The sequence below is a fragment of the Pectinophora gossypiella genome, chromosome 2 (genome assembly GCF_024362695.1).
Source record: "Pectinophora gossypiella chromosome 2, ilPecGoss1.1, whole genome shotgun sequence".
NCBI classification, from domain to species: domain Eukaryota; kingdom Metazoa; phylum Arthropoda; class Insecta; order Lepidoptera; family Gelechiidae; genus Pectinophora; species Pectinophora gossypiella.
In genome coordinates, this window is record NC_065405.1 from 16,573,260 (window position 1) to 16,588,006 (window position 14,747).

At 40.0% G+C, this 14,747-nt stretch overlaps 1 protein-coding gene across 1 annotated transcript in view; it reads right to left on the minus strand.

Annotated features, from left to right (window-relative positions):
* LOC126378792 (uncharacterized) overlaps window positions 1–14,280 on the minus strand; it is a 38,500-nt gene extending 24,220 nt beyond the window's left edge. The window contains exon 1 of the mRNA XM_050027196.1: window positions 13,982–14,280. Within this exon, the coding sequence (XP_049883153.1) occupies window positions 13,982–14,238 (257 nt within the window). The 5' untranslated portion in view covers window positions 14,239–14,280. The remainder of the gene's footprint in view (window positions 1–13,981) is intronic.
* Window positions 14,281–14,747: the final 467 nt, after the last annotated feature.

Genomic DNA, 14,747 nt, shown 5'->3' on the forward strand with positions numbered 1-14,747 from the left:
TGTTTGCTTGTCCGTCTTTCACGGTAAAACGAAGCGACGAATTGACGTGATTTTTTTAAGTGGAGAAGTTGAAGGGATGTAGAGTGACATAGGCTACCTTTTGTCCCTTTCTAACCCCCCACTTCCCTAAAATGGGACTTTTGTTCAAGGTTAGAAGGTAAGCCTGGTCAAGGTAGGCCTGATGCCGGGCAGCAGCGGTATCAGTACTGATTGGAGGCCGGGGAAATGGATTCTTGTAGGGCTCTAGCTAGAACATCACCGATTGAGAAATTGGTCGGTGTACTGCGGAATGGAAGGCGATTGGGGCAACCACCGTTCTACACGCCCTATCTATCGAGTAATGGCGATTACTCCACCGAGAAGAGCGTAGCTCTTAAATAAAGAGAGAGAAGGTAAAAACTTTACAGTCTATCTCCAAATGGAAAGTCATATAATATTGTCTATAGTAGCGTATTAAAATAATATTCTGTACCGAGTTCTCTTCTGTGTTTTAAATCAACAAAGAACCGTGTTATCCCGAATTAAACGCGAGCGAAGCCGGCAAAGCTTGTCATACATATTTTCTTGTAGTGTTTTGTTAATAGGTCTTTAAATAAATGCTAGGCTATAAATAGTTGAGTACTTAACCTGTATGATGACTGTACATTGTGTGGTGCCAACACTGCCAGCAATGTGGGACTGAGGATAACAACAGCTTTTGAGAGCATTTGTTGTTAAATTTAAATTGTTTTCATGTTTGTTTCATTTTATTTTTATATCTATATCAATAAAAATAAAATGGGACAAATATTATATTTAATTTTAATTTTTATTATATATATATTTCTATTTTATTTATATTTTATTTTATTATCATTTATTCAACGTAATTATCATGGATAAACTTGTTGAAGGTCAATGTAACATTTTTGAATTTACTTCATTTCGCAAGGTGTTATGGCTGAGGAGAAGAAATGACAAGAAACTGCAACAGCAACTCATCTTTTAAATCAATGTAGGTATACATTACAAGTTCTTTAATAAGTAGAGGAACATATTTAATAAAGACATTTTTATAATTTATCTTTCTCGTCGTCGAGGTCTCACTATCCATACTAGAGATGTTTTGATTCTCGAGAATTACCTAACTTCAGCGTTATAATTGAGGTCCTAAAGCACCACACCCCTCAATCGATGTTCCAACCGTACGGTCACGAGCACTAATATGTATATACACTTTGATACCATGTCACATTAACTTTTTTGACAAATTAAACCCTAAGTCTCATTAAATGTCAAATATGATAGTGCGACAGGGTTCTAAAGTGGGTACATGATATTACTCATGACTGTACCATACAATCCGCGAGGCATGTTCTCAAACTCCCGGAAACAATTGACAAGTGACATACGTCAATACGTTTATATACTTAATCAATTATCACGCGTGTATCTATCAAATAGAGGAGCTTTAGATAAAAAGATACAAACATGATATGATAGATAATATTTATTTGACTGCGTGTTATTTATTAGTTTGAAGACAATTGGATTAGCGGCAAGATTACTATGTATTACGGGTAATAAATTGTATTACGAAGATTGATGTTTTTATTTTATGGTGTGTTTGATACTTATCAGTCTCTATAACCATTATCATGGTTGGCAAGTCGTTTTTTTTGTTTTCCCCGAAGGGTAAGGCAAAGGGAACTATGCCCATACAGCCATGTCTTACGTACTTTTTTTCTTGATGATGAAGGATGAGGAAATAATGAAACCTAAACCCCCACCCTCGGAGCAGACTCCTATTCCGAACCCCAAACGAATTAACTCAAAATTCCGCATAAACTTTCGAGTTTATGAAGCGGCTTGTTGGCACGAAGCGAAAATAGATAGATACGCTTTTATTGAATATTCCGATATAATAACACTGTCTCGAATGTTTTCCGACCAACTTAATGCGATCATTAACCACAAAACACCACTTCGTATTAATTATTTAGATTATTCAACGAAGAAAGCAACCGTCCCGTTCCCGTTCCCGCCAAAAAGCCTGTCACCATAGTTCATCATAAAATATCATCTTTGGACTCTGTACCAACAGTGGGTGTTAGTTGTTTTTGTCTATTTTGATATTAACGCATGTGTAGAAATTAAAAACAAAGCATACGTAGATGTTTAACGCTGAAAATAAATGCCTCGCTATCGTCATTCACAACAATTGTCACGAGCAGACAAGTTATTTTTGTCCGATTGCATCAGAAGAAAACTGCTTTTCTTCTGCTAATCAATAAAAGAAAAGATAAATTGACAAATGCCGAAGATTCGAGAAATAATGCAGTCTGTGTAACTACTTTAGGCGATTGAGTGGTTGAGTTTGCAGTGGTTGAGCGTTAGGCTCTCGATCTGGAGCTCACAAAAATCACTAATCTCCTAGTTTGGTTAGAACATTAAAGGCTGATCACCTGATTGTCCGAAAGTAAGACGATCCGTGCTTCGGAACTTAGTGATGTAAGTACGTAGTCGTTACATGAGTCATGTCAGGGGCCAGGGGTCTTTGGCGGCTCAGTAGTAACCCTGACACCACGGTTGATGAGGTTGGTATTCCACCTCACAACCCACAAGATAAGAAGAAGAATATGACATCACGAATGTATACCCGAAATGCCAGGTTTATATTTTGACCTGACGTTTTGTAGATTGGCCGTAATAGGCATTATCTAATGTAGCACATCACACCATACGTATATTATGTACCTTATGTATGCATCGTATGTAGTATACGTATGTAATGTGGTATATGGTATCTTTGTATCAGAATTGGGTCTCAGACTCAGGGAGAAAACAGGTGACTGCCGCTCCGTCTCGTTCCTGGTCCAAAGGCTGGCCATTGCCATTCAGCGCGGTAATGCGGCTAGTGTTGTGGGCACCTTTGCTCCGGGAACAGTGAGGAGCGGGTTATTTAATGACTAGTTTTTATGTTTGTATTTGTGACGTATAATAATATATATAATAAAATATATCATCATCAGCCGTACGACGCCCACTGTTGGGCATAGACCTCCCTCAAGGATCTCCACGACGATCGGTCAAATATATATAAATAATTATTATATATTATTATATATATAATTATTAAAAAACTAGAATGTTGGGGTTGCCAACATCGGAAAGGCGTAAGTTTATTTGTGCCTTAGCGCGCCCAATTTATCCAGCCATACTATGTCAATGAGCCATACACTCCTGAGCGATCTTATATTTCAAACACGTATAACAACAGCAATATTGTATGTATGTAAAGTTATTTACAAGTCATTGTTGACAAATTGCTGAATATTTTCGTCGCCGACTTTGAGTCACTATTAGTAAACGTTACTTGCTAAGTATTCGTCGGGACATTCGAGAAATATGTTAAACATTTGAGAATATGTTGTTGGCCTCGTATAGGCAAGAATGGAGAATACTACACCGACAGGAGCGTGGTTCTTAAGTTAATGATGCGTTAGGAAACAAAAGGTTAGTTTCCAACTAGTCAAATCAGTTCATCATCATCATCATCAGCCCATTAACGTCCCCACTGCTGGGGCACGGGCCTTCCCTATGGATGGATAGGGAGATCGGGCCTTAAACCATCACGCGGGCCCAGTGCGGATTGATGGCTATTAACGACTGCTAATGCAGCCGGGACCAACGGCTTGACGTGCCTTCTGACGACGGAGGAGCTCGAGATGAAAACTTTTTTTTTGTGGTCACCCATCCTATGACCGGCCTTTGCGAAAGTTGCTTAACTTCAACAATCGCAGCCCGAGCGCGTTTACCGCTGCGCCACCGAGCAGTTACTTTTTATGATTTTGAATGAAAAAGCAACCTGTGACGTCATATGGAAACTGACAAAGTGTCGCACTTATTATTAAATTTTTCTTTATTAAAATTCCTAAATAAGTTACTTAAATAGAAAAAGAAAACGTTTTTGACACCGTTAGATCTGTCTTTATTTAGTAAGTAATTACAATTTTATAATTTATCTTTGATCTAGGATACTGTACTGTCCATTTGCCTCAAAATTCAGACTTACAGAATCTCTAACAATCATACGAATTAATTACTCCATTCACGGCAATTGTTTACAAAACATCCAAACGGTATGATTTTATTTCCTTGCGTGGTTCCCACGGTGTGAGCACGCGCCGGTAAAGCCTGGTGCATATTTTGACTGACAGACTTATTGACTTGGAATCGACAACATGAAGAGCTTATTTATAATGCTACTCTAAGCTTAAGAGCTTATAAGCTCACGACTATATTCCTATAAACTCACGACTATACCACAGGATCACAGTGACTATACAACAGAATCACAGTGACTATACTACAGGATCACAGTGACTATACTACAGGACCACAGTGAATGTACTACAGGATCACAGTGACTATACCACAGGATCACAGTGACTATACTACAGGACCACAGTGAATGTACTACAGGATCACAGTGACTATACCACAGGATCACAGTGACTATACCTTTTGACCACAGTGACTATACCACAGAATCACAGTGACTATACCACAGGATCACAGTGACTATACTACAGGACCACAGTGACTAAGTATAAAGCGTTTTAAATCTGTTAGATCGAAACAAATAGTGCTAAAAATAATAAATTTAGCTATTATAGTGTCAAGTTTATTGTTGGAAGTCGGCGATGTCGTACGCACTTCAACCTTGAATTAATTATTCAGGGTTGTAGCATATGACCTAATTTTCTAACTCTTTATCGTTCTGTCGAGCTGAAGGCGATTCCGTCTTTATTTAAAAACATGAGAAATCCAAAATCCCTAAACGCATCTTTTCATGGTAACAACACTTTCGAATCCCACATTAAATTGTACGTGTACGCCAACCGTTAGATCAATAAACCAGTGTGACTTAACCCGATTGTCTAAAGGCGTTTTTTCATTGGACATCGAAGACAAAAGTGGGTAGTTTACAATAACATGGCAAAATCTTATAAACAGTCGGGCTTCGAATGAAGTTACGTGCCTGAACACACGTCTGCGGCTGTCGATAGGTTGAGTGGTTGAGCGTTGGGTTCACGATCTGAAGGTTCTGAGTTCGATTCCGGTGGGGACACGCGTAACAAAATTCACTTTGTCAGATTGTCCATGGCTGGTCAAGACCTTGGCAAATCACCTGATTATCCGAAAAGAAAATATGATCCCGTGCTCCGGAGGGCACGTTAAGCAGTCAGTCCCGGTGACTATTTACTTAAGTAAGTATGTAGTCGTTACATGAGCCATATCAGGGACATTTGGCGTCTCAATAATAAGCCTGACACCAGTGTTGATGGAAGTCTGCAATTCTTATCTCGTGTGGGTTCTTCTTATCGTGTGGATAATGAGGTGGAATACCAGCCTCAGGGTAAGCACGGATCATCTTACTTTCGGACAATCAGGTGATCAGCCTGTAATGTCCTAACCAAACTAGGGATCACAAAGTGATTTTTGTGATATGTCCCCACCAGGATTCGAACCGGAGGCTTCCGGATCGTGAGCCCGGCGCTCAACCACTGGACCACGGAGGCCGTTAGGCTTGATGTCAGGGTTACTAGACCATGGACTATTAGGGTCAGGGGCGGGTCAGTCTACCTTTGAGCTCACAGTACACGAGGGAAGATGCTTCTAAACTCGGACTTCGAATGAAGTTACGTGAACAGATGTGATTGTCGACAGGTACTAGTTTTGGGTATGTGCCAAGATTTTTGGCTTTGCAATCACATGCTGAAGGAAAACAGTTTTGTGTGTCACGAGAATGTGACTAATTGTAACATGATTTAAATAAAACAGTGGGCGGCTGGCTAAATTTAGAACGCATTTTAAGTTCCTGACATGACTTCTATTTAAGTCTATGTAAACAGTGTTTTTATTCATGGGTCATTAGCATTTACGTCGTTTTAAAAAAAACACAAATCACGCCGGTGTAACAGAAAACAGGTGTGGGTACTTAGTTCTTAGTATCTTGCTTATCTTATTTTGGGTTCGAATCCCGGTGGGGACATATCACAAAACCTCTAACAAGTGACGGAATTAGAATATTGAGAAGGTCAGTTCCGTACTATCTTAATAATACAGCAGTGCATATTTGTTATCCTATATTATTCCACACTTTATGGTTGTCTGGAAGAAATCGCTTTAATAAGGCCGCCATTTGCCGTGTACCTAGTTGAGTCTCTTTTGTAATTGTTTTCTTTTATTTTGATGCAATAAAGTATACTTGAATTTGAACCCGCACTGGAGCAGCGTGGTGGAGTATGCTCCATACCCCCTCTGGTTGTTTTGAGGGAAGGCCTCTTTATAGGTTGTTTATGTTAAAACCAAAGTGATATGCTCATAATGCGCAATTGCCAGTGGATTATGGCCAGATTTGAAGATTTCTCGATAAACGTGTTACTCAGGCGCCAATTTTTTCACCGTTTTAAAATGTCAATCCGTCTATGCTGATAGCGAAAAAAAATAACAGATAAAGAAGGTATTTGGATTTGAAACGGAAGTCGATATCTCAGATGTTCTATCTTTGTACGCCCGACTATAGTGTTCCAAGTAAAAAAAAAATTGTCTGTGTAAGATAAACAAAAAAAAATGCTACACCGATAAGAGCCTGGCTCTTAAATTGATGATGATGATGAAGATGAACGAAAGATAAAGTATTATAGTGAAAAGTAAGCACAAAACAAAACCTCAATTTATATCAATTAATTTTAATCTGTGCAAAAATTGAGACCCCTATTTTTTACCTATGAAAGCAACGGTATAGAGATGGTATAACCCACAAAATTATATTCGATGCCAAGAAAGTATCAGTTACTCAGTTGTTAAATAAATAATCATAAATACATAAACTCACGCCTATGTCCCACCGGGGTTAGCAGAGACTATGAAATTCATGTTTTTAATATGAAATGCATTTTTGCAAACATTTTACGTTTGCTGTTCACGTGCAAACAATGTCCTAATCAAACTAGGGATAATAAAGTAAATTGTGTGTCACCACCGTGAGTCGAACCCGGGATGTCCAGATGGGGAGCCCAACGCTCAACTGCTGGACCACAGGGTTCGTTAAACTGGTATTTTATATTTGAGAGTGTTTTTAGACAAGATAATCTTTAGCTAGGTGTCCATCGTCTCTTAGCTTCTATAGCCATAAACACGCCAAGTGACCGGCCATCCTATCGTCCGAACCGCCGGTCACCTTTAAATGTTATTTTGAACCGAACCAAAAAAGGAGTAGGTTCTCAATTCGTCTGTATGTATAATCTAATCACCGATATTTACGTCAATTCATTAGAAAGAAAGAAAGAAAGGAAGAAAGAAAGAAAGAAAGAAAGAAAGAAAGAAAGAAAGAAAGAAAGAAAGAAAGAAAGAAAGAAAGAAAGAAAGAAAGAAAGAAAGAAAGAAAGAAAGAAAGAAAGAAAATATTTATTTCACGCCACATTTACAACTTACATTACAGAAATAAAAAAAAAAATAGAAAAAAAAACAAAGACAAAAAGAAAAATAATACAGACATTATATAATTACACAATGGAGGCGCCCAAAATAAAAAAAGGATCTCCCTCAGCATAATGCCGTGACACGTGCTTAGCACGGGCCGCGGCGCTGGTATTATGGGAGACCTATCGAACGTGAGCCACGGACACACCAAACTCAATTACGTACCTACTTATATACAATAAAGAAAACATACTATGATACTTACATAGATTATAATGCAATTACTTATACTTGATTACGTTATTTATCGCTTTTTAGTTATGTAGATACTGTTTTTGTCGTTTGATTTTTTTATAAAGTCTGTTTATTTAAAGAAAAAAGTCAGTTTATATTTCTAAAATACGTTGGAAGCAACTGTCTAGTGCTAGGCACTAAGCGGCATTTAGTGGGCAGCAATTTCAACGTAATACACGCCGACAAAATACAAGTGACCGGTGATTCTGACGCACACGGCGCGGCGGGCGAAGTGCAAAATCAACAATGATATTTAATCAGCAATCGGGTCAGTGCCATTTATAAATTGCCGTAAATTATCCTTGACACAGATAACGTTATGTAGAACACACGGAAGTCTTCTTCTTCTATCGTGTGGATTGTGAGGTGAATTACCAACCTCATCAACCCTGGTATCAGAAGAAAGAAATATTACAATAAAAGAAGGAACTATAAGTGCCTTGAAGCATTTACAAATCTACTTAGGTACTTCATAAACTTTCTTCCAACTAATGGAGCGAGGTGAAACAAACCCAGTGACTGACAAACAGACTGACCTCGCCGCAATTCGTTTGGCTATCGAACGGTTCTATATAGAGATCGTGATTCACTAATTAGCTTATCGATTGGAAATAATTGATTTTTAAACAGGGAGATAAAACTTGCAAAATTGGAGACTGACTTCGAAGGACGTAATATACGATCCCGACGACCCGATTACTCTAGCCATAGAGACACCAAACACTACAGGACCCCGATACCGACCCCGCCAGCGTGGTCGACGATTTCCATCAATCAGCGCTTATCGCTATCGACCCACAGGGTCGATTAATTCTCTCAAATATTTTCCCTCTCAAACGACGCCCTGAGCCGAGGTTCGCGCCCAACTGGGCACCCTCAGGCCTGTTGTCTTAAACGTTGTACCGGGTGAGAGCCTTCAGCGCTCCCCATTTGTCCGGCCAAGTAGTTAATGCCACCTGCGGCAAATCTACAATAAGTCACGTCAAAAAAAAGGAGACTGACTGATGTAAGTAAGTAGACGTTACATGAGCCATGTCAGGGGCCTTTGGCGGCTCAATTGTAACCCTGATACCATGGTTGATGAGGTTGGTACTACACAGCCCACACTATAGAAGAAGAAGATTGGAGACTCAGTCGTAGCTGAGATGGCGTTAACAACGAAGCCCTAAACGTCGATTCCTGCTACGGCGAGTCTCTTAATAGTGAGTGTCTCTACGTCGCGTCTGTCATTTGTTTGTACAGTTCAAAACACAATTCTGAAATGACTGGTTGTCAGATTATAAAGATAAAAATATCCAAACACGTGCAAGTAAAGAAAGAAAAAAATATTTATTAGTAATATTATGTTGGACGTCATACCACTCTCCGGAAACGTCATACAAAACACCTCGTTTTACACTCTCTACACATTGACGTTATCGTACATGCGCATCTGTGTGTGTGACGTCTGAGGTGTAAGGTAAACCTAGCTTAAACGCTGGAGGGGAGCGGAGAGTTGCCATTCCATACGTAGTATTATTTCTTATTCTATGGCCATAGATTCAAGAGCTCTTTCAAGTAGAGATTTAACATAATATACGAAACAAACTGAACAAAATTTTTTTTTGTTAATTTTAGTTCAATACTTTTGCGACGGAAATTCCACTTGATATCAACTCAGAATTATGGTCTGAAAAGTTTTCGTTACGATGTCACTAACACCCTGTATATTCCCTAAGAATCTTGGTTTTGACAGCGATTCCCCGAACGTCGATTCCCGCTACGGCGTGTCTCTTTACGCCGAATATGCTTTTCTAGATAGAAGCTGATTAAGCAAGCATGGGAGTTTTATCAGTGAAGTGCAATAGCGACTTTTCGAGACATTTGTCTGACTGAATCTTCAATTCTTCACGTCGCTATAGTTCGATATTCAATATTATAATGTGCATGATGTCATCATCACCAGCCCATTAACGTCCCCACTGCTGGGGCACGGGCCTTCCCTATGGATGGATAGGGAGATCGGGCGTTAATCCACCACGCGGGCCCAGTGCGGATTGGTGGTTATTAACGACTGCTAATGCAGCCGGGACCAACGCATGATGTACTTACCTATAATTAGTTACACGTTAAGTTCATTAAGTTGTTTGCTATTGTAACCATGTTTTAAGACAGTAGTTAAACAAAAACTTTACAAAAAAGGTTATTATAAAGTTACTGATTATTTAGAAGATATGAATGCATGGGATTAAATGTCTGAGAACTGATATTAGGCAGCTAAATTACTCAATTGTATACCAATATTTTATATTTTATGTTTATTTTTGTTTTTTTAAAGAACGTCTAGGGCCCTGTGCCGAGGTTTTTCTTGCAGCTTCTTTTCCCCGGCTATACAGGTTGTGAGAAGCTGCAGTAGTTTTAGGCGGGTGAGACGTTCGTTATGTAAAAATTGACGATTCAAAGTGTAACTATGTTACCTACTGAATAAAGATATTTTTGAATTTTGAATTTTAATTTGAATTTTGTAAATGTAGTAACTGTTGGTGAGTCAATTAAATAAATAAATAAGATTACGTTAATCAGTGATCAATCAGTAATCTCCACCAACCCGCAGTGGAGCAGCGTGGTGGAGTATGCTCCATACCCCCTCCGGTTGATTGAGGGGAGGCCTGTGCCCAGCAGTGGGACGTATATAGGCAGTTTATGACGTTAATCAGTTAAAAAAGTAGAAAGACGTTATATGACAAGACAAATATGAGTTACCGATAGACATATTTGTGCGAAGGGCGCCATACATCAGATAATACTGTGCCAAAGTGCATTGGAACTTCACAGAATGATCCCGAAGTATGGAGAGAATTATTATCTTGAACAAACATACATACTATAATGCACATTGTAGTCAAGTGTCAATTATGTACATCTGCTTATCATAAATACTCTCTATTTTCATATCTTACTTAGCACACTTTATAACATGGGGTATCTAACTCACTTTCAGTCATTGTGGTCCCTAACGGCCTCTGTGGTCCAGTTGTTGAGCGTTGGACTCTCGACCCGGAGATCCCGGGTTCGAATCCCGGAGGGGACATGTCACAAAAATTACTTCGTGGTCCCTAGTTTGATGTTGAAAGTAAGATGATCCGCGCTTCGGAAGGCACGTTAAATCGTTGGACCGGTTACTACTTACTGTTGTAAGTAAGTAGTCGTTACAAGTGACTCCATAAAAACGCTATCACCAGGGTTGATGAGATTGGTAATTCACTTCGCAACCCACATGATAGATGAAGGACTGTGGTCCAGTGCTTGGAGCGCCGGTTCAATCCCCGGTACTGGAATTTTTACACAAAGCTGGCATCTGAGTGCTTTCGAATATTGTTGTGCATTTTCAGTTTTGTTTTGGGCGTGACTTATTGTAGATTTACCGCATATGGAATTAACTGTTTCACCCGACGAAGTGCATTAGCTGCAGCGTATTCAATGCATATTAAATGTTTTTAATAAGTACATTCAATGTTATGGGGTCACATGAAAACTCTTATAAGTAAGTAGTGTTCAAAACATACGTATTCGAATGCAGGACGGAAGGGGCAAATAACAGGGACTGTAACCTGGAACCTGACAGAGGGCAGCAGTAACTGTCGGTACTATTCAGAGGCTGAGGACATGAGTCCTAGTACGGCTTTGACATAGCCTGCTCTGGGCGCCAGATTATCGGATGACGCCACAGGAACAATGCAAATACAGTAGAGATAAAAATAAACTTATACCAAATTACATATTTATTTATTTATTATACATCATCATCATCAGCCCATTAACGTCCCCACTGCTGGGGCACGGGCCTTCCCTATGGATGGATAGGGAGATCGGGCCTTAAACCATCACGCGGGCCCAGTGCGGATTGATGGTTATTAACGACTGCTAATGCAGCCGGGACCAACGGCTTAACGTGCCTTCCGAAGCACGGAGGAGCTCGAAAGGAAAACTTTTTTTTGTGGTCACCTATCCTATGACCGGCCTTTGCGAAAGTTGCTTTACTTCAACAATCGCAGACCGAGCGCGTTAACCGCTGCGCCACCGAGCTCCTCATTTATCTATTCATTTATTATACATATTTAATTATATTATTTATATTTAACAGGTTACATACATTTGTCAGAGGCGGAGGACAGGAGCCTAGTGCGGCTTTGAAATAGACTCAGTACTCTAGGCAGAGTATGCGGGGCGGAAGGCAAAATGGAAACCACTGCTCTATTTTTCCCTAAAAAAAGTAGCATGGAGAATACTACACCGACAAGAGAGTGGCTCTTAAATTAGTGATAATGATATAGTTTTTAAATCAAATAAATAAATAAAGGATTCTGCATAACACTGTCGTTTGCTGTATTTTCCTTTTCGGATAATAAATGGTAGGTAAATTAATTACTTATGTTTCACAGAATCAATCGGCATAACAAGGTATTCTAATGTTCCATTAACGGCCTCTATGGTCCAGTGGTTAAGCGTTGGTCTCACGATCCGGAGGCCCCGGGTTCGAATCCCGGTGGAGACATATCACAAAAATCACTTTGTGATCCCTATTTTGGTTAGGATATTACAGGTTGATCACCTGATTGTCAGAAAGTAAGATGATCCGCGCTTCGGAAGGCAACGTTAAGCTGTTGCTGTTACTACTCTCTGAAGTAAGTATGTAGTCGTTACATGAGCCATGTCAGGGGCCTATGGCAGCTCAATAATAACCTTGACACTAGGGTTGATGAGGCTGGTATTTCACCTCACAACTCACACGATAAGAAGAATGTTCCATACTTTAAAGTACTAGGTAAGTATTTATGTGTTGTTTCAGTATCAGAGCAAACCTGACATCATTTATGTCTGTAGCGATACAAAAACAATGCTTTTAAATACACATTCAATGAAACACGTTTGAGTAGAGTTAGATTAGGCATGTGCGAATGCAATACTTAATGTGACTTCAACTTTCGACGATTGATAGTTCTAGAAAACTTTTTTTACACGTGACTTTCGTAGATTTTTATTTCGTACCTCTGAAGGAAGCAATGTCAGGACAATTGGGGAGAGCTAGGGGTCTCACTCGACGCCTGAGGGTACCCAGTTGGGCGGGAACCTCGTTAGGTACAATATACATAAACAACCTATATACGTCCCACTGCTGGGCACAGGCCTCTCCTCAATCAACTGGAGGGAGTATGAAGCATATTCCACCACGCCGCTCCAATGCGGGTTGGTAGAGGTGTTTTTACGGCTAATAGCCGGGACCAACGGCTTAACGTGCCCTCCGAAGCACGGAATCATCTTAATTTTTCGGACCTTACCAAACAAAGGACAGTCTCACAAGGTGATTTCGACAATGTCCCCATCGGGCATCGAACCCGGATCGTGAGCCTAACGCTCTAACCACTAGACCACGGAGGCTGTTAGGTACAATATAATCAGTATTATTTATGTATGACGAAATGGTAAAGATTTTTGCAATACTTTTAAGTGTTTGAGGTGTTTTTGACCTTTGATGTTTCTGTAGATTAGGACAGAACGTACAAACATACAAAAAACTACGTCCTTAATCCCTAATGGGGTGCGCTGGACCTTAAGAAGGCAACTTGCAGTAAATTTTTCATATGAACTCATAATAAGGATATCTACAGTCATGAGCAATATAATGTACCCACTTTAGGACTCTGTCGCACTAACATATTTGACATTTAGTGAGACTTACAGTTCAATTTGTCAAAAAGTTAATGTGACATGGTACCAAAATGTATACATATTAATGCTCGTGACCGTACTGTATGGAGACAGTGATAGGTGATCAGCCAGTCGCCCATAATAATGGTTCATCATGTTAGAAAGGACAGAACTCCGGAAGAAAAGCAGCGGAACTCGGCCTATGTTGTGTTGTGTGTGGATGGAAAATGGTATCGTATCGATAAATTGCAGTTCTGCAGTTTTCAGTACGAAACAGACATGTTTTTTTTTTAAATAAAATAGGCTTGCGTTTGACCACAATCTCACCTGTATAAGTGACGATGTGGTCTAGGGTGGACCACGCTTACCTACCAAATGCCTATTCACTCTAGCCTTGTAACTCCCAGATTATAACGAGTTGGAAAAACAGACGACGGCAGAGAGTTTCAGTCCTTTGTTTGCGTAAGTTAAAGAAAAACGAATAGAAATGTCAACAAAATCGTGTAAGAAATGTGAACAATCTACTCACGTATAGGCTTTGGTTTCCTGCAGGCGGGCCATGCCTTTCTTGAAGACATCGTGAACTGTCTTCGTCAGCTGTGTCGAGACGGCGAGAAGGTCAGGCTGGTATTCCACTTCTTTCTGCTTCTCCTCATTTGAAGGGTCTACGGTTATGTTATGCTTTCTCTTCATCCGTTCTATGGTCTCCGGGTGCCCCCTCACCTCTTTCTCAGGAGGCGGGGCCGGAGGGTCTACGGTGACGTCACGTGTACACATATTACACATTTTTTTTTAATATCGTCACACGACTGTCGAGTCAAGACTGAGGTAGCGCGCTCGCGATCACGAATATAAGTCTAGCAAATCCCCCCACTCTTATGCGCTTGCGACCGGCCAGTGTTCCAAGAGCTGTGTCGTCATTTTTCTTTCTCGATATAGGTTAAGGATGGCGCCAGGTTGGCGGGTCTTTCGAGTCGGTTAGTGATTATTACTATAGATTTGGGGGAGAGTCTTGCTTTTGCCTTTCGTACCTTGGATGTTAACCATTATACTCCGTTATCTATGATAGTGAAGTTCGGATGTTCGGTGGAGATAGCGACGTGTGCTGCGCGGGCGCCGCCGATAAGGGTGCTTCCGATATCAGGTTAATGATTTGGCGAAGAAATTAAAACGCTATTATCTTATCAGTAAGTAAATAAAATAATCTACTTAATAATTAGTTTCTTTCGTAATTTTAATATAATAGCGGATGACACCGCTCCAAAGCCGGAGCTTTCTAACTTGTAACTTGCCAG